This window comes from Perissodus microlepis, chromosome 7 (assembly GCF_051167445.1).
Source record: "Perissodus microlepis isolate ML-2025 ecotype Zambia chromosome 7, ASM5116744v1, whole genome shotgun sequence".
NCBI classification, from domain to species: Eukaryota; Metazoa; Chordata; class Actinopteri; order Cichliformes; family Cichlidae; genus Perissodus; species Perissodus microlepis.
Window position 1 is genome coordinate 21,338,727 of NC_140467.1, and position 25,057 is coordinate 21,363,783.

Genomic DNA, 25,057 nt, shown 5'->3' on the forward strand with positions numbered 1-25,057 from the left:
CGCTGTATGACATGTGATACAGTTTTCATTAGTTACACAACTCCGCACTGTGTACAAAAATATGGGAGGCACAAGTGGGAAAACGCCATGACCATTCTGACTGGTTAGTAGGTGTTTGTGAAGGGCTATAATTTATGAGATACAAAAAACCCCAAGAAACACGTGTGTGTTATATCATATTAGCAAATGAGCATTGTATTAGGTGAAATAAATAAACAAAGTGATTCTATTTATTTGCCCCAATGTTGAACTTAAATTGTGACTTTGTTCAAATCAAATATTTGGCTTATTTGTATTGTTTATATCTGAAAAATATTTATGTGGTTACAAGAGCTATAATAGATATTAAAAAAAGAAAACATCAAAATCCAAAATACCACGAGATACATATTTACTTTTACAGCTCCAGTAATACACCCCAGCTCACACACACACACACACCTTTCCATTTATTTACTTGACACTTGGACCTTACATCAAACTGGTTTGTTCATTTGTTTGTTAATGCTCAAAAGCTCCAATTTGAGCATTATGGCTGTGTGTGAGAAGAATGGATCCAAATGAAAGCCAAGTAAACATTAAATACTCATATGTAAGTAAAATATTAGGAGTTTATTGATAAAACACTTATACAGCTATGTAGTCACAAAGAGCCATACAAGTTTACAGAATAAACAAAATAAAAACTTGGAAGAATCACAATAGAAAATAGCAGGAATATATACATATGAAAGACAAGTTTGCAAATGCATTTTAAAGGAGTCCACAGAGTCAGGTATGTATAGTTGTAGTAGGAGACCATCTCAAGCCCTTAGTGCCAGTGTCTGAAAGGCTCTGTCCACTCTTAGTGTTCAGTGATGTGTGAGGAACAACTGACTGAGCCTGTGATCAAAGACAGCCAATAGCAGTGTGTTTAAGGAGAAGATGGGGTAAATAGACTACAGCCTCTCTATTTAGCGTAAATACAATACTTTTAAATTTAAAAAATGAGCAATGTGAGCTTGCTTACTAGAACATGGTAATCCGGCCATGCCATTTTGCATAGTTTGTAGGCAAGAAAGAGATGATTTAACTAAGCTTGTAAACAGGGCATTGAAGTAATCTAGGCATGATGACACAAATAAATGATTTTCTTTTTCATTATATCCTATTACAGTGGCAAAAAAGATTATTGTAAGTCATTATTTGTTTATTTATTTGTTTTCTTTGTTTAGCTGATGTTGCCAGCTGCTGCCAAAAAGATAATATGTCTTGCAGTTTCTCAGACTGGGCTACACACAATCACAGTTGTTTTTGCTTGTTATGGGTTTTTTTCTTGAGATTTCAAGTTTGTTTGGTTGAATTTCCCAGCCATCCCGTAACTCTGCCCAAACCCCAGCCTCTACCTGCACTTGGTTTTAGGGTGGTTTCATTAAACCCAGACGTGCCACTGCCAGTGGGTGGTATCAGAAGCATGTGAGCCAATGTACTGTGTGTGTTGCACGTAAAGGTACGGCTAGAGGCAGAAGTGGCTTCTGGGGTCACTGAGGAATTGTTTATATCTCCTTCTCCTTCACTGCACAGGTTCAGGCCTAACGGCAGGCTTTTAGATCTGCGCAGAGGTGGTTCACTGGAAAAACAAACATTGAAATTAATATGTGTGTGGAAAATCTTCTGAATCCACTGTCAGAACATCTCATGGCCATTGTTCCAAGAAATAAATCTAATGATAGATTTTTCAACAATTATCTTATCTAGATTTTAATCACGTTATCCAAATCTTTGGTTCAGGACATCTATAAAACTAAGGACTACATTTATCTCATTTGTACTTTGACATATGATATCATGTCTGCACCAGTGAAATCACATTACAACCTGCTCATTTATCAAGAGTGGACGAATGCACAGCATATCTTCATTTCACTGTCTACCTATCACTCTCCTCCTTGTTGTCCTTCAATGCTTGTTTGTATATGTCTCCAACCATGCTATAGAGCCAGCTCATGTCCCTCTGTAGATCTGGAATCCAGTAAACTAATCTGAAAGAAGCAATCAAAGAGAGAGAAACACATTAATCCATAATGGCTGTGAAAGGTCAAAGCACTTGGCACTTTGATGTAAAATTGGCATTATCACTAAAGGGGAAATAATCTGTATAAAATCCTACATTAAAGGTTAGACTGAAATATTGGTCCAGAATGGAAATCCCTTTTAAATTTTTACTTCTGCCAAAAATAACTGACAGTAAAAACTAAATAATGTTTGCCCGGTTTAGTAGTTGAGAATGAAAAATACATTTTTGGCATCAACAACAAAAGAACAGTTTTTGATTTTAAGATCACAGGGAAGAAAAGGGCTCAGTGTAAGCATAAATCATTTGAATGTGGTGGATCCAACATAAAGAATAGTAAGTAAGTACCTCTGGGATAGAGAGCTGACCAACTCAACAGGCAGAAAATAGGGGATCTGTATGTAAGAAGTCACTTTCTTTGGCAGGTACCCAGTCATGTAGGAGAACAGACCATCAGCAGTACGTGTCTCTCTGCAGGCCACGCATAGCACTGACACAAATACAATAAAAAACATATTTACTTTGACTGCATTAAAAAAAATGATTGCACTGGCTCAATGGTATATTATTTGTCTGCTGTATTTTCCCTGCTGATCTCATCACAGGCGAACTGTCCTTACCCCTTTGAATTTCAATCGGGAGATTTTCTACGAGGTGTGGATCCAACCACCAGTGATCTTCCCGAAGTGTGTTCAATCCATCCTGCTGTGCCTTCACGCTGGACTCCTTCACCACTTCACAGCAGACATATTTAAATGAATCGATCGCCAGATTTCTTATGGGACACTCACTGCTGATCAGATCTGTGATAAGCAAAGAAGTCCAATGTGATAAGGAGTAAAGAAAAACAAATCTGACAAATGCTTCTATGGAATGGTCTATTTTGTGTCTTTTGTTTTATTTTGAGTTGAATCTTTTGGAGCCAGTTTATTCTCATGAATATTTAGCCGCCATTACCAACGTCCTTACTGTTTTCTTGTAGGAAACGAAAAGCATCCCTGTAGCCATTGTGACAAATTTCAGCCATTGCCTGTAAAAATTCAAACTGATGAAAACTGATGAAAATAACAGAAATCTACACAAATCTACACAAATCTGTAACACACCTCAGGCTCTGGAGGGAAGAAGGTGCTGGTCACTCTGTAGAGGTTCTCTGAGTTGACCTGGATGCTGACATTGTTGAAGCGTACCTCAGGGAGGTTTAGTGTGCTTGCCCGGGGGCAGATATCACTCTTGCCAGCATATGGCGAGAACGTGATTGTCTGTTTCAGTTGACAACCGGGCAGGTTGTCAGTGACGGCACCGTCCACATAGTGCTGAGTGGAAAAGTAAGCTGTTTGTCATTAGGTATAATCTTGGTCCATGTCACAACCACATAGAACCAGATATTCCGATTATTTAATACTGAAAAAACTGTACACAGTTTCTGATGAAGGCTCAATCACTTTTAGCATATCTGTCATCCAGATAACATTTACTTTAACCTTAATTCAACTTGGTTTCACAAATCAGGATAAGACACAAGCAGAGTTTTGAGATGTCTCCATATGCTGCCAGCTGCACAGATAGAAACCAGAATACTGTTACACAACTAAGTGTAACTCTGTTTATGTGCTGTAATGTCAACTTGGTTGTCATTTCAACCTTTCTAATATACTTACCACTCCACGGTATCTGGGTGGAATGACACCACAGTAAAACGGGACGAAGCAGCTGCATATGAGGGCCTAGGAAAGGTCAGATATTATGTCACATTGGATGTAGAAACACAAACTCATCCATGCCAGAGAGGACAACAGAATTATTCCTCTACCTAGTTTCTCAAAAATTCTCTTCTACTTGTCCTGCCTTGTCTCTTGTCTTTCTGGTCAGCCTTTAACAGTACAGTAGGTACTTTGTTTAAGTTATTTAACAGAAGAAAATGTACTCATAAACAGAAATTAATTATTGTGTAAATACATCTTCCAGAAAATTGATGCGTTCTTGAACTTGAATTTATCCTTTAAAATCCTTTAAGAATAAATAAGAGCCATGTTGCTCTCCCATCTTGAATACAGTGGCTGAGACAGACGTCACTGATCCACCTAATAGATGCAGCTAGAGATCAAGCACATATAGGAGGGTCGGCCTGATGGTATCAGGCTTTCAATACCATCAGGCCGACCCTCCTGGGTGATAAGTTAGCAGCGATGCAGGTGGATGCTTCTCTGGTGTCCTGGATTGTTGATTACCTGACAGGAAGACCACAATATGTACGTCTCCCACAGTGTGTGTCTGACAAGGTGATCAGCAACACAGGGCACCACAGGGGACTGTCCTCTCCCCCCTTCCTCTTCACCCTCTACACCACAGACTTCAGCCACTGCACAGAGACCTGCCATCTTCAGAAGTTTTCTGATGACTCTGCGGTGGTTGGATGCATCAGCAGGGATGATGAGACAGAGTACCGGGCTGTGGTTGACTCCTTTGTCACGTGGTGTGAGCAGAATCATCTGCAGCTCAACGTGGCAAAGACCAAGGAACTGATCGTGGACTTCAGGAAGACCAGGAAACACTTGACCCCTGTTTCAATCCAGGGGGTCAGTGTTGACATTGTGGAGGACTATAAATACCTTGGAGTACACATTGACAATAAACTGGACTGGGCTAAAAACACCACAGCACTTTACAGGAAGAGCCAGAGTCGTCTCTATTTTTTGAGGTGACTGAGGTCCTTCAACATCTGCCAGAAAATGCTCAGGATTTTCTATGAGTCTGTTGTGGCCAGTGCGATCCTCTATGCTGTTGCATGCTGGGGGAGCAGGCTGAGGGTCGCAGATGCCAACAGACTTAATAAACTAATCCGTAAGGTCAGTAATGTTGTGGGGATGGAGCTGGACTCCCTCAAGGTGGTGTCGGAGAGGCGGATGCTGTCCAAGATAAAGACAATGTTGGATAACACCTCCCACCCACTCCATGACATGCTGGTCAGTCACAGGAGCTCGTTCAGTGAGAGACTGAGATTACCGAAAAGCACCACTGAACGACACAGGAAATCTTTCCTGCCTGTGGCCATCTCCCTGTACAACTCATCCACTTAACACACTGGTTACTGCTACAACTACACATGTTTCTTTTCCAGCTATTTATTTATGAGTGACTTATGTATGTATATATATATGTATATATTGTACTATTCTTAGTTAGCGTATTGTCTGTCTTGTCTTAATGTTGGTTTATAATGGAGCACTGTAACAAAAAATAATTTCCCCCAGGGATTAATAAAGTATTCTGATTCTGATTCTGATTCTGATGATATACCTTATGAGTATGTATATTGCCATCATGTCTTTCTCCTCCTCCACCACTGCTCTCTCCTCCCTCATTTCTACCTCAGCCGCTTTCTTCTCACCTCAGGCCTCATCTCCTGAACTGAAGTCAAGTTTCTATCACATGAAAACATGTATAAACATGCTTATTTATTCCTAGTTGCAGTTACTTATTGTCAGAAGATTAAATATGTGACCCTCCTGTCTGTGCACAGCTGACAATGAGTTGGCCAAACAACAACAATAGCTGGTTGTAAGCTGACATTATGCCAACTAATGTGAGGTTCGAGTATCCTAAAAATCACACTTTCCGTCTAATAAACAGTTTGATTACATTCTCACATCATATGAGAGTTTATTCATTGTTCAAGTCCAACTATGTTAGATCCACTTTAAAGAAAGTTTCATTAACAGCAGCTAACAGCAGCAAGCTGACTTCTGTAACAAAGTTTTATAGCTTCCTGCAGTGTAAATAGAAAACAGAAATTCAGGAAAGGAGTAATAAAACAGAGTTCGAGTGACTGCTATCTACTGACATCTAGTGTTGAGATTTTACACACTGTGCCTTTAAATCCATTTTAGCAATGAGGAAAACAGTGATAGCTGTATAATCAATAGTCATATCTGATCCTTTTTTTTTGTATACTTATAAAGTTGGGAATTCTGACAATAAATTGTATCTTGAACCTTGAAGAGTTTTGCTGGATGAAAATGGCTCCAAGCTGTAAAATATACCTGAATGAGCTCTTCTCTGCTGTCAAACTCTGACACTAGTACGTTCTTCACATCAGACACTCTGGTCAGGGACACGCTGAGCTTCCCAGAGGCTCGAACATGGGCATCTTCTGGTAGATGCTTCAGCAGAGTGTCCTGCACTCTCTGAAGCAGTTTGAAAGATGGATGCAAGGGTCCCAGTTTGTGCTTCCTAGCCTCTTTGGCTATTGACATCAAGTCGGCACAGCACTTCTCTGCATAAAGAAAAGTAACTCAATATCACATGCACTGGAATGGTTATTTGTTGTAAAAAAAAAAAAAGGAAAAAAAGTGTTTTTTGTTTAATTAATCTCTCAGGACTTCTTTTTCAAAGATGGCGCCGATGTGTATGGCAAGCCGTCCTCGTCCGCGTCTGTGCCTCTGCTTTTTACCTTCCCTACCCCTTTTACTGGACCTTGGCATAGTACTCCTTATTTTTTTTTTGTTTTATGCTCAGCAGGTGGTTGTGCACTAATAACCTACGACAGACAAACACTTCTAAATCTCAGATTCTCTTACTCACATCGCCCGGATCCATATTGGAACCAGGGTGACGGATATCCATATGCTCCTCTATCCTTGACGCTGTTGCACCTAGTAAATTGAAGCACCCTAGAACCTTTTCCCAATACTGGTTAAACGTCTGCCGCCGTGATGAGAGGAGGTGGAAAAAAGATAAACTCCAGGTATCCTATAAAAATCCTACGTGCCAGCCGCTCGAAATTTCAAACTGCTGCTAAAATGGCTAAAGTGGCTTTCTTATCAAAAATTATCCTGGCTCATGGTCACAACATTTGAACGCTATTTAAAATTTGTAATTCTGTGGTCAATCCCCGTCCTTATATGCCGCTGGTGTGCTCTCCGGCTCTTTGTGAACAATTTTTAATTCACTTCTTAGATAAAGTTTCTTCTCTTAAGTCCTCGCTCCCTTTAGTGTCGAGCCCTGTTTCTACTCCTGGTTGTTCATCAACCTTCCATCAGTTTGAGCCCGTGTCACTCCTTACTCTCAAGCGATTAGTTGAGCAACTGAAGAATACTAATCCTATATGTGATATCCTCCCATCTCGCATAGTCAAGGACTGCTTCAACGTAATTGGATCCAGTATTTTATCTTTAATGAATTCTTCTTTACTCTCTGGCTGTGTCCCGTCAGCTCTTAAACATGCTGTAGTCCAGCTGCAGTCTTAAAAAAAGAAACCTTGATTATAATGATTATGCGAATTACAGACCGATCTCTAAGCTCCTGTTCCTGTCTAAAATTCTCGAGAGGATAGTTCTTTCACAACTCCAGTCGTATTTGGATGCGAATGATATTATTGATAAATTCCAGCCTGCCTTTAAACCACGTCACAGCACTGAAACAGCTTTGCTTTGAGTCCTAAATGATCTTCTTCTAATTGCTGATACTGGACGCTCTGCGGTCCTAGTTCTATTGGATTTATCCTCGGCTTCTGACATGGTGGATCACAGCATCTTGTTAGCGAGGCTTGAGCATACTGTAGGCATTAGAGGTGTTGCCCTTGATTGGTTTAAATCATACCTCTTCAATAGGTCCTTCTCGGTCAACCTGGGCACCTGCTCTTCCTCCGCTGCACCTGTCTACTGTGGCGTGCCTCAAGGATCTGTGCTGGGCCCTATTCTATTCTCGCTATATATGCTCCCTATAGGCGCAATCTTTGAGAAATACAATATCGCTTATCATTGTTATGCTGACAGATCTACTTTGAACTTGCTGATGATCCTGCTCGGTCTCTGCACTGCTTTCAAGAGTGCATGTGTGAGGTCAAAGAGTGGCTCTTAGGAAACTCTCTTATCTTAAATGATAAGAAAACTGAAATCATGGTATTTGATAGCAATATTCTTCACAGACAATTTCGTGATGCCTTTGGTTCCCTTGCCAGCTCCCTCTCTGACACTGTTAGCAATTTGGGCGTGTTGCTGGATAGCTCTTTTAAATTTGATAAACAAGTGTCCGCTGTAGTTAGATCTAGTTTCTACCAACTGCGTGTCATTTCCAAGGCTAGGCATTATGTTCTGTATAAGGACCTGGAAAAGCTTATTCACGCCTTTGTGACCTCTAGGCTGGATTACTGCAACTCCCTTTATTTCGGTTTTCATTCTGCCCTTCTTCATAGACTGTAAACTGTTCAAAATGCAGCAGCACGCCTTCTGACCGGAACTGGGAGGTATACCTCTATTACCCCTGTTCTAGCTGACCTGCACTGGCTACCCATTAAATACCGCATCCAATTTAAACTACTGCTGCTTATTTTTAAAATTGTCAACAAGGCAGCCCCGAGCTACCTTATCGAGCTCCTTAGTTCGTACATTCCCGCTCGAGCACTGAGATCATCTACTCAGTTACTCCTGGTGCAGCCAAGATCTCGTCTGAAGTCTAGAGGTGACCGTGCAATTGCCTTGGCTGCCCCAGATTTATGGAATAACCTTCCTATTGCTATCCGCGCGTCTGATTCTATCCAATCATTTAAATCACGGTTAAAAACCCATTTATTTAACCTTGCCTTTCCTGCTAGTTAATGCCTGTATCTAATCCCTGGACTTCGTCTATTTTACCTTTTATACATTTTTTTAATGGCTTTGTCATTTTAACATGTTTTAGTTGATATGCATTTTATGCTATTCCTGTGTATTAGTGACACTGACCTGTTAGCATACTTGGTACTTTGTTATGGTCGTATAATATTTAATAATATTTAATTTTTATAATATTTTTGTCTTATTTTCTGTCTTTTATGTGAAGCACTTCGGCATACCGTTGGTTTTTAAATGTGCTCTATCAATAAAGTTGTATTGTATTGTATAATTTGCTTTTTTTTTTTTGTTTACTTTTTTTTCTTTCTACATCCACACTATAAATGATAACATTTTTATACAAATTGGGGAAGGTTTAACAGTAAATATTCTACAATTGGATAACTTAAAATCTTGAAAATAAAATAAATTAAAAACTCCAGATTTTTGTTTGAATTGGATGAAACTATCTTCTGATATTTTTCTTTTTGTGGTACACCTTGTCACATTTGGTCAATCCAGCATGAAAGCTGAATAAAAAGGGATTTTTTTTCATGCTTGTGGCTAAGAGTCTCAGGCAAAAAAAGAAGTCTTCATACTTTATTTTGCAGTATTGTAAAATTCAGCTACATTCATTCAAAAACTGTCACTAATTGCCTTTTTAATTTTTTTTTATTAATGAGTGATCAAATATGGGACTTTGCAGGAGCACTGACTTTTTTCATATTTTAACTAGCAAGTTATCACACATTTTAATGTCCGTCTCAAACTTCAGAACCTGGTTCATTGTGATGTTAAGAAACTTTGTACCAGCAGGAAAGATTTTAAGAATTGGCTGATTTGAGATAAAGTGACCTATTATGACTGTGTAACACATGAGTGATTCTGTATCTAGCTAAAGGAAAAATCTGAACCCTTGATCCTTGGGTCCACTTGGGCCTTAAGACATAAGGGTTGCTGTAAATGAATGCAAAGTTTTTCTGAATGATTACCTTTATCCTGTGATAAAACATTTATAGCTTAAACACACATAGTGATTAAACACATTTGTAGCAGTGTTTTCCAGGCTTGGAAAAGACCTCACCCTATTGGCTAGACAATTCCCTATCCAGAGGGTGTTAGGGGTCACTGAACGGTTAGATAAGTCTTAATGATGTGAATCCAATATCAAATAGACTCACCAGATTCAAAACATCACCAGATTTTAAAAAATAAATAAATAAAAAATACAGAACAAGATATTAGAAAAATCATAGCCAATAACTGTTACAGAGACACAGAGAGCCAAATCTTCAGTCACTGTACTAAAGTTGTTTTCCTTTCCCTTGTCACCAATCAGAGATACTGAGTAAGCTCACTAGGCTAATGTACTTTACTTTTCCTGTGTATGTGTTTTTCTTTAAATCAAATAAGATGCAGCAACACCAGAGGGGACTAGAACCATCTCTGGCAAAGTGCAGACAATCAAAGATGGGAGAGAGGAAAAACGTGAGAATTAAAACAATAACTTAGGGGTGCCAAAGTCATTTTTGTTCAAGGGCCAACATCTGCATATAAATTATTCTCTTTTTTAATAATATCAGACAAATACAAGTACATTGCATATCATTGCACATAGTTTCCCACAAATGTTTGTTTGTGCTCAGTTTTCCACCATCGGAACAGCAATACATTTTATCATAAAAAAAGTAATTTATGACTTAACTGCAGTTTTGCAAAGACTATATATATATTATGCTGATAGCGGCATTGCCTCTTTCTTCACTATTGTTATATCTGCCTATTAGATAATCAAAGTAGATACTATGTTTTGTCTACATAGTAGATAATCACATAAATGGAGGTTGTGAAGGTATAGAAGAAGCTAAAAACTCACCTAGGGGTATTCCCAAAGTAAGAACAGCAGCCGTCAAAGCCCCTGCAGAGGCTCCATAGATTTTAGAGGCGTCTTGTATGAACCGAGGGAACCGTTCAAGGATACAACTGGTGGCACCAACATAGTAAATCCCCATGAACCCGCATCCTGCAAAGGAGATGCTCCACTCTTTCTTCAAATCAAACATTTGAGATATTAATGTTCTGATCAACACGAGAAGGAAAATGTACGGCAGAAGCTAATTTTTTTTAGCTCAGTTATTGCCCGCTGCCACATTTACAACAACACACCTGAGGACATCCAAAGGTGAGAAGATGGTCCGCTATTGCACAATTTGGTATTATTAAGATAATTTTTCCTATTGGCTAGACAATGTCATGTGACCGAAAGCCTAGCTACTATAGGAGATACTAGTGGTGGACATTTGCGATTTATTTTTACTGTTCGCGTTCAGCTCAGGCTGTCTTTTAACCCGACGCTGTTTTTACTGAAGAAACTTTAGCTTTTTTTTTTTTTTTTTTTACAATGAACATCCCAGTTGTGGATTTCGGCGCCTACAGGCTGAGCGAGAAGGATGTCGCTGACGAGCAGTTGCAGAGTTTAAGCACAGAGTTGGAATCAGCATTTAGAGATGTTGGTTTTGCATTTCTGAGGAACACGGGGATTACTCAGGAGGAGGTGAGGTCAGTTAGATAGAATCAAATTATTATCGAGGAACTTACACTGGAATCCGTCTTTTTCTTCTGGTGTGTTTGGATAGGTGGACTGTGTTATGGACATATCCAAGAAATTCTTCCTGCAGCCAGATGAACTGAAGCAACCCTTCAGCAGGAAAAGTTTCGTGAACAACCCTAACCACGGTTGGGTGTCATTGGAGACGGAGAGGTAAGAAGCATACGTTTTATACTTTAATGTGTATCTGCGGAAGAGTTTAAATTCGGATAATTTCTTTATAGGTTGAATCCACGTCGACCTGGGGACCTGAAGGAGTCTTTCAACACTGCCTCCCTTCATCCTGATATAGTAATAACTCGGAGGCAAAAGCCTTGATTGTTTGTTTTCATCAATGTATTTATTTTATGATTAACCTTAAGAGTTTGGGCTCAGACACAACAACTGCATGGTGCCACAAGGTTATCAGTCAGGGGGTTAAAGTACAAGTTACTCAGTATCTGTTACTTTAGAGAAAGCTCTGTTAAGTTTGGAGAGGAATCAGGAAAGTAAATGTTGAACTCTGTGCAGTACTGTGAAAAACTATGTATACCCCTATTAAGAGGGAAGTAGCAGCAGGGGTGCTGCTTATTGAATACACTTGATTGCATCAAATGCACATAATTAGCTGATAATCAGCAAGTGTAACCAACTCTATATGAGCAGAGGTTTTGGCAGTTTGCTGATCTGGGGGAGACTTTCTCCAGAGGCAGTTCCATAATCTTAACACAATTACACAGTCATCCCTGGAATGGACATCCTACAAGTTCACTCCAAGGTCAGAGCATGCAGTTCTTAGTGAAATAAAGTTACATCTCCATAGGCCTCAGTTGGAAGTTAAATGTTAAAGTTCATGAAGTTCCAGTTAGGAAAAGACTGAACAAATATGGCTTCTTGTTCATAAGGGTTGCCAGCACAAAGACTCTTCTGTCCAAGACTCCTCAATCTCTTCTTTGGACAAACGTGAGCAAAGTGGAGATGTTTGGCTACAGTGTACAGCACCTTGTTTATCAGGGACCAAAAACAGCATATTAGCACATATACCTCATCCTAACTCTCAAGCACACTGGTGGACAGGTGATAAATTGGGCTTGTTTTGCAGCTACAGGATCTGGGCCCTTAGTCACTGGTTGGCCATGAACGCCTCTGCATGCCAAAGTATTTTAGAGTCAAATGTGAGGCCATCTGTCCAACAGGTATAGGTTGACCAGAATAGGGTCATGCAAAAGGACAAAGATCCCAGGTGATCTACAACTGAATGAATGAAAAAGAAGAGAATGAGAGTGTTGCAACGGCATGGTCAAAGTACAGACTTCAACCTGTTTGAAATTATGTGGTGGGACATTAACAGAACTGTGCATAAGCAAAACAACTACACACCTCGATGAACTGGAGCAACATTATAATGAAGAGTGTGAACAGTAACACAATCTGAAAGAGTGACACAGAAGGCAGTACTTTAAATATTACTACCACAGGTGGTCGTACAAGGTGCTGAAACATGGGTGGTTTTTCTCTGGACTCCAGAGTGTCCTTGTTTCTTGGATTTTGAAGTTAAAAGCCAAAATCCACATCAAGTCACTGACATGTCCTGCATCTTAATATCACAAAATTCCAGATAAACTTGTTCTTTTTACATATTTAATTTTTTGTTATTTGACAGCAAAACAAACATTAAAATAGTGACACAAACACACCCCATTGAGAGTAATACAAACAAGCCATCGGAATTGGAATCCGTTTTCAGCTGCTATGCACTTTTAATAGTACCAGCAAGGTTACAGACTCATTCTCTACATTAAATACACATTATAACAAAACAACACAAGCTGGTATAGTAAAGTCCAGGATACCAAAAATTTTGATGTATTGAACATTAAAGCATAAACCTATCCTATTATACCACTGAAACTATAAGTAGGTCAATGAGCATACTATGGGTACTTTAACATATCAATATCAGTATTATCATTAGACAGACTCTGATGTGGTTCTGTTGTTTTCTGTTGTAGAAATGGCCATCGTCAGGCAGTTTGAAAAGTTTTCAGGAGTTCCAGACATCCTTTTTTCTGCGCTGCAAAGAGCTGAGTCTTCGGTTGCTGAGGGTGATGGCCCACAGTCTGGGACTCAACCCAGAAGTCTTCTTGCGTGCACACCGTTTAATAGGAAGTATGTTTACCCCATACACTGTACCCAGTGTACAGTGGCATACGATCAGTTTTACTAAGTGTTCAAGCTACATGTCATGAGGGGCGGTCACTGATCCCAGATTGTATGGACCTTGTGAGAAGGTTTTATTCACACACACACACACACACACACACAAAAACTGGCAGTATCTAATTCTACAAAATTAGGGAGAATACTAATAAGGGCAAAATGTTCAACCAAGACATGTTAGCTTAATTTATGTACTATATATTGTATTCATTTAGTACTTTATATAGCTCTTCTCCTTAATTAAAAAATAACAAAAGTACAGCACAAAATAAAAGAAAAATGAATATAAATACAAGACACATGTAAATGTGAGTAACAAACAAGGGAAATGACTGAAAATCTAACAAAAATTAATCCTGGGAAAGACTTTTTTTTTCTTTTTTGTAAAGTGTAACCTCAAGGCAAACCAGATTACAGTTTTGGAGGATTGGTCCATAAATTGGTACAAACAAACAAGAGATACACTGCATTGACAACACTGCTGTGTCTCCTCTAGCTGACAAAAATGGCACTACGATGCGATCTCTCTACTACCCACCAGTGAATTGTGAGAAAGCAAAGGAGGGCCAGCTGCGATGTGGAGAGCATTCAGACTATGGCAGCATTACTCTGCTGTTCCAGAGCTCAGAAGGTCTACAGGTAAGGCCTTATATCCACCTGTACCACTGGGACACACAAGCACATAAGTTGCTTGGTAACATACTGAAAAAAGGTCTGATTAATTTACAAACTCACTTAAGCTGGAATTCCTGTGGTGTGCCACTTTAAACAGCTGTCATCACTGTTTCTTCAATTGTCAGTCATGTGTTTTGCTTAGTTAGTAACACATGTGTTAAAGTCAAGCAAAGCATCAAATAATCCTGTTATCCTCCTGACACTTTTTGACCGTCAGGTGCGTACACGCTCAGGTGAATTCATCCCTGTTCCCTGTATCCCCGGAGCCATCCTCATCAATATCGCTGACCTGATGCAGCGCTGGACGAGCGATCAGTTCGTCTCTGTGGTGAGTGAAGGGGATATTTCCGCCCCAAAGTTTTATGACAAGGTTATAAAAATGCACTGTAACTAGAAAAGTATATGCGACTACATATGTCAGATTGGGTCATTCATAGGAAATAAGAGAGGTTTCACCTACTTTAACTTTAGATATGTTTTTGTGACCCATGATCTTTTTTGAAGCCAACAGAGTTAAAATGCTTCCCAAAAAAGTTTTTGCATATGCCATGGCATTAGGATTATAGTTTAGTGTTGCTTGTTGTTTCTTAGCTCCACAGGGTTTTGCTGCCCCCTGTCGGAGACTCCAGCACACGGCAGTCTCTGGCTTACTTTGTCCAGCCAGATGACGAGGCTCTGATCACCTGCTGTGATGGCTCCAACAAATATCCGCCAGTTACAGCAGGCGCCTATCTCACTGAGCGATTCAATGAATCATATGGAAGAAGCTGAATTTGAACCCACCATTCTGACCATTTGATTAAGAAAGTTTTTTTGTTTGTTTTTTTAAATCATGTTCAGTGAGTTATTGTGAGAAGTATGATTATGTCACTTCAGATTCTACAGTAATTATAAAACTGAATGTTAACTTATGACTGTGTTCATAAGATGAGTTGAACTTGAGGTTTGTGATGAAAATAAGAGACAGAAACATTGTATCTGCAAGCTCATTCACCTTAATTTTAGACATTGAACCTTGTACATCATTTTCATGATTTTTTTTTTTCACAGGACATTGGTTGGACATTTAAGTACTTTTTTAAAAAGTCAAATAAACATAAACTGTTCGGCACATATACCAGGTTGCAGAGAGGTTGTTGTTTGAAAATAAAGTAACCAGTGTATTTTACTTTAACTCTTCAAAGTATTTTGTGTTCATCTTTGCTTTGCTATTAGTCTGTAGTGAAAAAAAATAAGTTGTTGTTTTTTACCTTGTGCTTCCTTCTGGAGTTTAATTCTGATTTTTACAAGGCAAATTTCAACCTACTGCATTCATTTCATTTACAGTGGTTCGAGAATAAATAAACACAAATTCACAGACACTCCTGAGCACTGACATCCAGGCAACTACTTCATAATCCATACAATTGTCACAATCACAAACACAATTATTAAAAATTATAACATTTAAATACATATTGTATATATTTAACTTCATCTCTTATTCTGCACTAATCTGATCCAGAGGTCACAACAGCTTGAAAAGACATTGAAGGAAACACTTTTTCTATAAAACTTCATTTCGGCTCTAATCTTACTTTTCTGGCATTTATTTTTTCCAAAATAATTCACAATTTACCATAAAAATAAATAATATTTTGAAAGGATTTCCTTAAGGAAAAAGTGGCAGTGAAACTACAGTGTGAACAAAACTAAACATTCAGTTATCAGGCCAGCTGCCCTCCCCATTTCACCCCAAAGAACTTCCAATAGAGAACAGAGTCCTTTTGTGATACAAGATTAAAAAAAAAACAACAAAAAAAAACAAAAACAAAAGGGTTGATTGTCCACATAGAAAACTGGAGCAGCTCCACATTTCCAGGCTGGCTCATTCAGTTGATTTAACCAGCAGAAGGAAGGGTATCATTGGCACTAAGAGATCTTTTTCCCCCCCTATGTGTTGCTGTGAGTTTTGAAAATTCTAAACGATAACCCAAAATTGAAATCATGAAAACACAAGCACACTTGCATGCTCACTCATATCGCACACAGGGTGGCGAGGCCTGCTAAGAATGTCCAGGCACGGGTACATCTTGCTGCTGGTGACCAGGCGGAGGTGGCTGACTGTTTCCTGGTACAACTGGTGCATGTTCACCTGCAGTTAGAGGAGCTGCAGGCTCTGTAACAAAGATTCATATGTGCATACAATCATGAGATGTATTTAAATGATTATTAGGATATGATAAAAAGCTTTTAATCTCGTCTTATTAAAAAGGATAACAATGCTTTTCCCTCACTGCATCTTTTTAAGTGTATTTTGATTGGGGATGCACAAGTAAATAACTGTTTTGGCTGTTCTGTGGATCTGGATGCAGGTTTTCGACTGGGTGGTTAATTTTCACTTGATTTTAAAAAATGTTAAAATGGAAGTAGAGTGCAATTAAGAGACCTTTAACATCATGTGATTTGTTGTTTCCAGCATTATTTATCATAAATTTCATACTCACGTTTTACATCAGCATTTAAGCTTTGGGATTTAACCCTTTCCATTTCTTCCATTGCCTGAGCAGCAAGAGAAGGACAAAAAAAATGTTAAGAGCATAAAAATGGTTTAAGACTTTGTTTGCTATTGCCTGCATGTTTCAGGTCTACAAGTCTCTAAAACAAGATTTAAGTGCAATTCAGCATGTTTCACACTGTAAGCCAGATTCTTACATCTGTAGAAAGGGTCAAGCAACTGTATAGAAAAATCCTATTTTCAGATTGTATTTCATCTGCTATGGATAGTTGACAGATAATTCACCTGTTTCAGCCCCAGCTTCTGAGCATCAAGTTCTTCCTGTTTTCTTTCAAGTTCCTCTCTCTCTTTCTGCAGCTCAGCCGACTTCTTGTTGATGTCATTCTCCTCATTGGCCAGTTGCTGTTCAAAATCTCTCAGCTCCTCTTCGGTGTACAATGGGTTCTGATCTAAAGTCTGCAGAGGGCACATAAATAAATGATGTGATAAGAAATCATATACATTTCTGATTTCATGATATAATATCAGCTGTTAAATCTCTTGGGGAGTTTAATGATTTGGAATCTCACCCTTTGTAGACAATTTCTGAAAACAGCTGTTTATTGTGTTGCACTTACGCGAGTCTAAGCTCATAGTTTCATAGCTCATATTGATGAATAATTGAATTGAATTTTAATACACTAACATAACATTGGGTTCACATTAATTTTTAATACTACTCTGTACACAAAAATGCCAGGAGGGAAGCCAAACCTTACTAGCTCTTACCTCCCATTCGTCTTTTTCATAGAACTCTTCCTTCTTTGTGGCTGCCATGAACTCGCTCAGTGATACAAGCCTGTCTTTATTGGTGTCCACCTGAATGTCAATACATGAAGCAATTTTGATCAAAAACTGTCATCGAGATAAATCACTCACCAGATACGTCCCAAAGGCCCTGACCTTTAGCTCCTTGCTAAAATAGCTACTCCACACACAGATGTTTAAATTCATTCATTAGATTTCAGGCAGCAATGCCACAAGTTTGTTATGAATTATACATTATGATTGTATTCTGACAACAGGGAATGCCTTCATAACATACTAATCAATACTTTAGAAATGCTAATAAACATGACAATGATCTGTACATTTTATAGTTTTGTGGTGGCTCACCTCGTTCATAACATGCTCTCTCATTCGCAGTCTCTCTTCCTCCATCTCAACCATGTCATCCTCTTCATTTTCTGGGTTGTAAACCTTCTCCAGCTTAATGAAATGCACAAATTTTACCTCAGAGACTTGTTAATTTGCAGATTACATTATCGCAGATTATGCAGAACCAGAGTTAGACATAAAACATATACCTCTTTAGTAAAGAGAGCTTCAAGCTCACTCTCATCAAAGAAGCCGTCTCCGTTGCTGTCTGCAACACAAAACAAACAACGGAAATCTGTGTCTGATTTTAACCATCCATAGTTTTGGCACACTAGCAAATAAGACAACATCTGAATGCTATATTCATTCTTTGCTCTTAAAGGACCTTCAGTGTATGGTCTATGGTTACCGTGCATTTTGAAGAAAGTTTTTGGATCAAAATCTTCTGGGTCTAAACCATCTGCCTCCTGCCACACCTCTTTTAGCTGGTCCTCACTGCCCTGCACACACAGAGGTACACATCAAGGTTTCTCCTTTTTCTTGTTTTGTATTTAGCACTATTTAGCATCTTTATTCTATGGCTTGCATATAAATCTAAATAGAATTGGCCCAACTAAATGAGTTAATTTTATCATTAAAAAAATCATTCATGTTTTCCAAATAATATCATTCAGCTTAAATGTCATTTGTTCCCCCGCATGGGCTATAATCTTAGCATTCGTAATGAACTGCTTTATAGCTGGCGTCTTACAGGGTGGTTGACTTTAGGGTGGCTGGCGTGTTTCTTCTTCATTTCCTCGTAGTGTTCCTCTTCCTTCTTGCGATCCTCCTCATTCAAGTTCTTCAGGCGTTGCCGTCGCTCATGCTCTTTCATCATCTCGTATTGCTTGAACTCATCATGGCGGTCCTTGTCAAAGTTCTCCAGGTCATTAGTCGCCTAGACGTAAAAACAAAAAGTTGGGAAGGGGAATTCACCTCTTAATTCTGCAGATTTATGCACCTCGTTGAAACAGATGGACTCTATTCAACATCCAGATGCCTGATCAGAGTTGTTCCATAGAGGATGAAGCAAACTGTTGAGCTGAATAATTACTAGCCATGTCACAGTCTTAGCATCACTCAGCATTGAATGCAGAGACAACCCAGGCAGATATAGCATGCTTTTTGTGTTTAGCTCATGCGGTGAAATTTATTCATCCATTTAGTGCTAGCATGCTTACTAGTGGATACTAGTGAGTGCTAACTGGGTATGAATAAACAGTACCTCTGACTTCCTAAACCTGAGAGCTGCAGTAACAATAAGTTGATTTATAAAAAAACATATTTGGACAAATGGTTTGATTGAAAAAGTATTCTGGTGTGTGTATCTAGAATCTAAAAGCCCTTTGTATTGGTAGGGCTTAATAACAGACAATGCCCCACAGTGGTGCAATGCTTAGCACTGCCACCTCACAGCATGAGGGCGTTTCTGTTTGAAGTTCTCCCGGTACCTCTTTGTTTACTATGTGTTAGCCAACAGACTGGCAACCTGTTCCAGGTGGACCCTATCGCTCTCCTTATGACAACTGTGGTATGCTTCAGCCCCTCAAAACCATGAATAAGTGGAAGAAAAGGGATGTATGGATATATGGATGGATGGATTTCTGATAGTGACTGTACCTTTTGCTGAGTACTATAAATACACTGTTGTCATAGTTCAAAATCTGGATCTGTGAATTTAAAATTATTATTTTGGCCTGATTTTATTAGAACCTCTGGGTGGCTCTTTATTCTAGAACCCTGCAAGGACTTGCTCAGCATAAAGTACATGAAAATGCTATGGTAATACAAAACAAAGCAAATGCTCATTTATCACCATTCTTTGCATTTCTCAAGCAGTGCCAAGGCAAAATAGTAGGTCAATGATTATAGAGCAAAGCTAAATGCTACAGAAAAGTAAAACTTATATAAAATATTTTTAGGATTTACATCTGCATGACTGGAAGCTTTGTTGTAAAACTACAGAGGCATGCAAACTCATTAAGCCGACCTCCCCATTACTATTCTTTTATACTCATTTCACACACAGGAAACATGTTGGTCTCGCAAAACTTACACATTCACCTCTAATGAGTCAGCACTCTCCAACAAAGGCAACAAAGCTGTGAATGCCTCCAACTTATTACATCTAAAATTTAAAAAAAAAGCCAGACCAGTTAAACATCCTTCACTGAAATTCCCTATACGCTATTCTAAGTATGGCAATATTTCTGCATGAGCAACTGTCATTATAAATGTGACTGTGCCATACCAGTGCAGAGAAACAGGGTCAGTATTAACCTTCAAGTAGCTGCGCTAATGACTAGGTGTATGTGTACCGATTTGATGAGACGGTCCAGGTCATCCACCTCGAAAGTGTGTGGATTCTTGTGGTTCAGGTGCTCAAACTGTTTCAGCAGGGCCTGGTGGTCCACTGTTTGGCCTGCAAGAAAAGGAATAATGATTAGATTTATTCAACTGTAAAACAAAGACGCTTGGTTTTTTGGAGTTGTGTCATGGTTATTCTTTTCCGCTGGGTTTTACAAACACATTTTGTACCAAAACTTAATACATTTATTCTAGAAAGCGTTAAAGGATTACATAAATATCAATGCATTTTTGTTTTTTAAGAAATTGACCTATGACTTCTATCTTTACTTCTTTTCTCTACCTACACTTGTGTTAATCTATTCTGTATGAACATTTATACAGCTTCCTCTATTAATGATCAAAATTTAAATTTGAACAATAATTTTCTTTCAAGAGTTAAGTTCTGCATTCAATGACACAACTAATGGACTGACTTAAACTGCAGAAGTTGTTGTGCAACTTTCTCAGTGACACGTCATTCCCCCCCCCCCCCCCCCCCCCCCCTTTCTTTAAGATACTTACCATTTCCTTCCTTGATGTCGTGTTTAGCTTTTATGAGCATTCGCAGCCTGTTCATCTCCTCCCTCTTTAGCTCATCCAGCTTGGTCCGAAAATTGTGCTGAACAAAGTTCAGCTCTTTGGAAAGTTTGCCTTGCTGCAAGCAGACAGTCAACATACCATAGTTCAATAAAAAATGTCCACGTCAACAACCAGCTTACAAAATATTGGGCTGTTTTTGCAAGTGTGCACCTTGATGTCATCCATATTGGCATTTTTGAGCTTTTCTCTAAAGTGGGGGTCCTTCTCAAGATACTCAATGACCTCCCTGAGGTAGCGGTCGTAGTGCAGCCCAGTGTCCTGAGAAATAGACCACATTTAGCTGGTCAATGCATAACATTATTCAGTCCAATTATGGGTATTTTTTCCCAGTCAATTAATTCTTCTAATGAACAGTTACACCTAATTTAACAGACACTGCTTTTGTTTGTTTTTCAATCAATCTTTAGCCAGTAAGCATTTCTGAAAGGTGTCTGAAACAGCTGACTTCATGTCTGGATCACCCTGAGCTTTATCTACTTAGCTGTAAGACCCCATTTTAATAGGATATCCCTTTATTTCACACTGCCCGTGTGACTCACAGCACTCTCGGGTGGACCCAGTTCCTCCTCTTTAGCCTTTTCTTTGGTCTTGTCCACACTGATAGGCACTGACTGGATACACAGCCACAAACTGAGCAGAACAAGGCCACAGCGGGCCAAGGCTTTACTCCTCACCATCTGGTCAGGCAAAGCATACATAAAATAGATAAGAAAAAAGATAGGAGTTAGTTTCAGGTTAGGTGAAGATCGTACATCTTTTAGAAAGCTCTGCAGTCAGAACAAAATGAGCACTTGCCGTATCTTTATAATATATATATATATATATATATATATAATTTTAAAAAGTGGTGCAAGTCAACACTTCAAATAGAGACAGAACACTGATAAGGTTATGCAAATAACTCTGAAAAGCAATTCCCATAAGAAAGGGCCCGTGCAGCACACGTGTTTGGTGGCTTACTTTAGAATATTTTCTTAGAGATTTCTAAGTTGAACGCTGTGAACCTGTTAGTCACAGTGAAAAAAATCAGACTGAGTGTGTAGTTTAAGGAACAGGTTGTTCAGTAGGGATCATGCAGTGAGGATGCCAGCTAATTCATTATCTACATGGATGTAGAAAATGCTCTAAACTAAGCCTCAGCAGACAGAGAGAACAGCGTTAGTAAACGTCACCTCGCGTGAAATAATACTTACTTGTAACGTGGAGCTTATTTTGCTCTCCTCTTTTTTTATTCTTCACCTGGCTTTCACGGTTTAGTGTTCCTCAAAGTGCCTGAGCTTCACCGGAGCTTGTTTACAGCGGTCATCTGTTAACCACCAATACAAGCCTCCCTTGACTACAACCTACATAAAAAGGTTGTGTTCACCATGGCAACGCACCGCCTCTGGCTTCTCTTATTGGCCTAAGAAAGTATACTTTCTTTCACAAAACAGTCGCGTTGAGAGGCGATTGGTCAATACACCTGTCACTCATAGTGTATCAACAACCGCCCCCCGTTGGCTTAAGGTGCGTTGAGCCAAACTGTACGTGGCGTTCGGTCAACCCCAGACGAGGGCGGAGTTAGTGTGCAACACTGGATAGAGCAACACTACTCATATTATAAAACTGTTTAACAATGATATTTAATACTAGCCCATAGTCCAGACGGCGTAGGGATACACAACATAAATGTTTTATTTCATCTTATATTTCATTTAGATATTCTAATTAAATATAGATTACACTTGGACATGCTGCAGACCAACATAGAGCTGAAAATACACTCGTTCGAAAACATAGCAGGAAGCCTTAAGCCTTAAGAATTAGTATTGTTATTAAAATGATGGCCAAAAAAGCAATGAGACTGCATAGAAAAACCCTTAAACGCCCTGCATTTAAATATTATATTAAGTCAACTATTATTTATTTATTTATTTATTTATTTATTTCAGCAAAAAGCTGGCAAGAAAAATGAGAGAGTGAGTTTAAGAAAGTCGAAATGGGTACTTATAATTAAGGTGTTCAGCAAAAAGAGAGGGGGCAAAAGCGAAGGAAAACTCTTATTGTGATTTGTATGTGAGGCTGAACAATAAGGAAGGAGAAAAGCACAGACTGAGAGAGAGGTTATAGTGATTAAGGATAGAGATGGAAATGTACTAATGAGTGAAGAGAGTGTGCTGAGAAGATGGAAGGATTACTGTGAGAAGGTGATGAATGAAGAAAATGAGAGGAAGTGCAGAGGATTAGTAAGGAGGAAATGAGGGGAGCTATGCAGAGGATGAAGAGTGGAAAGCCAGTTGCTCCAAATGACATACCTGTGAAGGGTCAAGGCTTTGGGGAGAGAGAGCAGTTTAAAATAATCTTAGAGTCGGAGAGGATGCTTGAGGAATGGAGAATAAGTATACTGGTAACAGTTTTCAAGAACAAGGGTGATGCGCAGAGCTGTAGTAACTACAGAGTGGTAGAGCTGCTGAGCCATGAAGCTATGGGGAACAGTTGTTGAAGCTAGGTTGAGAAGAAAGGTGATGATCAAAGAGCAGCCGGCTTCAAACCAAGAAAGAGAACCACAGTTGTTTGCTCTGAGAGTGTTGATAAAGAAGTCTAGGGAAGGTCAGAAGGAGTTTTACTGTTTCTTTGTGGATGCAGGGAAAGCATAGGTGCCAGGAGAGGAACTGTGGTACTGCATGAGGAAGTCAGCAGTAGCAAAGAAGTGGTGAGGGTGGTGCAGGGCATACATGAGGACAGCAGCACAGAGGTGAGGTGTGAGGTAGGAGTGACAGATGGGTTCAAGGTGGGGGTGGGGTTGCATCTGCTCAGAACTACTTCTTGTTTGTGATTGTAATGGACAGGCTGTCAGATGAGGTCAGGCAAGAGTTACCACAGACGATCATGTGTGCAGACGACATTGTGATCTCTAGTGATAGTAAGGAGCAAGTGAAAGAGAGTCTGGAGAGATGAATGTATGTACTGGAGAGATGAGACATGAAAGTCAGTAAAAGCTAGATATACCTGTGTAAATTAAAGAGAGACAGATGGAAAAGTGAAGCTGCAACAAAAGAGGTAGTGAAGGTGGACAAGTCTAAATAATAGTCTAAAGAGGGAAATACAAGAGGGAAACTGAAAGTTAACAAGATGGTAGTGGCACCTGCTATGATGTATGATTTGGAGATGGTGCCACTAGCAAAAAGAAAGGAAGACAAGCTGAAAGTAGAAGAGCAGAAAATGTTAAGAAAGGCCAAGATTAGAAATGAGTACATCAGAGGCACAGATTAGCTTGAGCAGTTTGAAGACAAAATCAATCAGTCATGGTTTGGACAGGTGCAGAGGAGGGTTAGTGGACATAGTGGGAAGGGATACTGAATATGGATCTGCCAAGCAAGGAGAAGTGGAAAGACCACACATAAGGTCACGGATGTAGTGAAGGAGGACATGCAGTGGGTCAGTGTTACAGAGGAGGATGCTATGGACAAGGTGAGTTGAAAGTAAATGATCTGTTGAATGATGATCCCTAAGAGGAGCAGCTAAAGTACTTCTACTACTACTGCTACTTTTACTAATAAAAAGTAGTAAGAGTAGATAATAATAATTTGAGTAAAGAGTGAATTGTAGTTCACAGTAAGAAATGACTTACTGGAACAGTAAAGTAAACCAAAACACGATTCTCCATTTAATATTCAAATGTATCTTGTAAAAATTAAATGCATTTTATGCATTAATCAAGTCTGAATTTATTTAGCATTTTCTTTAATCCTCACAGGGTGAAAAGCATACATACACCTCCACTAATATTTGGCTGTTAGCTAGCTACAGCTCGACCAGGCACTTTTGGTACCCATCAACAACCTTCTGGCAAAATTGGCAGTTCATTTAAATTGGTTGGTTTCCTGGCATGGATCCATGTCCTCAATTTTTCAACAGGTTGAATTTTAGGCTTTGGGAAGACTATTTCAAATGGTTAATGTTAGCCTACTTTATCAATGTTTACATGTCCAACTATCTAGCTGTTGATCTGAGGTAAAGATGAAGAATTTGGAGGTAGTTCTCCTCCTTCATTATTCCACCACTTTGTGCAATGTACCAGTACCACTACAACCAATTAAGACCCGTAGCATGATGCTTCCCCCACCATGCCTGACAACTGGTACAGTCTTTTAGGCTAGAATCTTCACTTGTGCTCCTCTAAACATATTTCTTGTCATCATAGCCAAATAGCTCATGCTTTGTCTTATTTGAACATAAAACTTTTCTTGAGAAAGCATTTGGGGTGTTCATGTGGCCAGCTAAAATTTTCATTTTAAAAGTAGGTGTTGATTTTGGAGCAGGGGCTT

General features: G+C 39.2%; 3 protein-coding genes across 3 annotated transcripts; 1 reads left to right on the forward strand and 2 right to left on the reverse strand.

Moving 5' to 3' along the window:
• Positions 1-717: 717 nt before the first annotated feature.
• Positions 718-10,730, reverse strand: LOC146383029 (patatin-like phospholipase domain-containing protein 2). Its single transcript, XM_084932539.1, has 9 exons — positions 10,523-10,730; positions 6,097-6,329; positions 3,715-3,780; positions 3,160-3,369; positions 3,023-3,083; positions 2,674-2,856; positions 2,402-2,543; positions 1,914-2,021; positions 718-1,609 (listed from the first exon to the last, which is right to left on the reverse strand). Exons 1-9 carry the CDS (start codon positions 10,707-10,709, stop codon positions 1,324-1,326), a joined length of 1,476 nt encoding a protein of 491 aa, XP_084788665.1. The 5' UTR covers positions 10,710-10,730; the 3' UTR covers positions 718-1,323.
• Positions 10,731-10,931: 201 nt separating this feature from the next.
• LOC146383030 (uncharacterized) lies at positions 10,932-15,017 on the forward strand. The gene is made up of 7 exons (XM_084934124.1): positions 10,932-11,200; positions 11,283-11,407; positions 11,479-11,545; positions 13,246-13,402; positions 13,950-14,092; positions 14,346-14,456; positions 14,720-15,017. The coding sequence occupies exons 1-7, from the start codon at positions 11,048-11,050 to the stop codon at positions 14,897-14,899; spliced, it is 936 nt and encodes a 311-aa protein (XP_084790250.1). The 5' UTR covers positions 10,932-11,047; the 3' UTR covers positions 14,900-15,017.
• Positions 15,018-15,107: 90 nt separating this feature from the next.
• Positions 15,108-22,093, reverse strand: nucb2b (nucleobindin 2b). Its single transcript, XM_084934123.1, has 13 exons — positions 21,944-22,093; positions 21,290-21,427; positions 20,901-21,008; positions 20,673-20,805; positions 20,120-20,223; positions 18,514-18,699; positions 18,172-18,262; positions 17,972-18,030; positions 17,781-17,873; positions 17,394-17,483; positions 16,911-17,081; positions 16,615-16,669; positions 15,108-16,286 (listed from the first exon to the last, which is right to left on the reverse strand). Exons 2-13 carry the CDS (start codon positions 21,425-21,427, stop codon positions 16,174-16,176), a joined length of 1,341 nt encoding a protein of 446 aa, XP_084790249.1. The 5' UTR covers positions 21,944-22,093; the 3' UTR covers positions 15,108-16,173.
• Between the last annotated feature and the right edge of the window lie 2,964 nt (positions 22,094-25,057).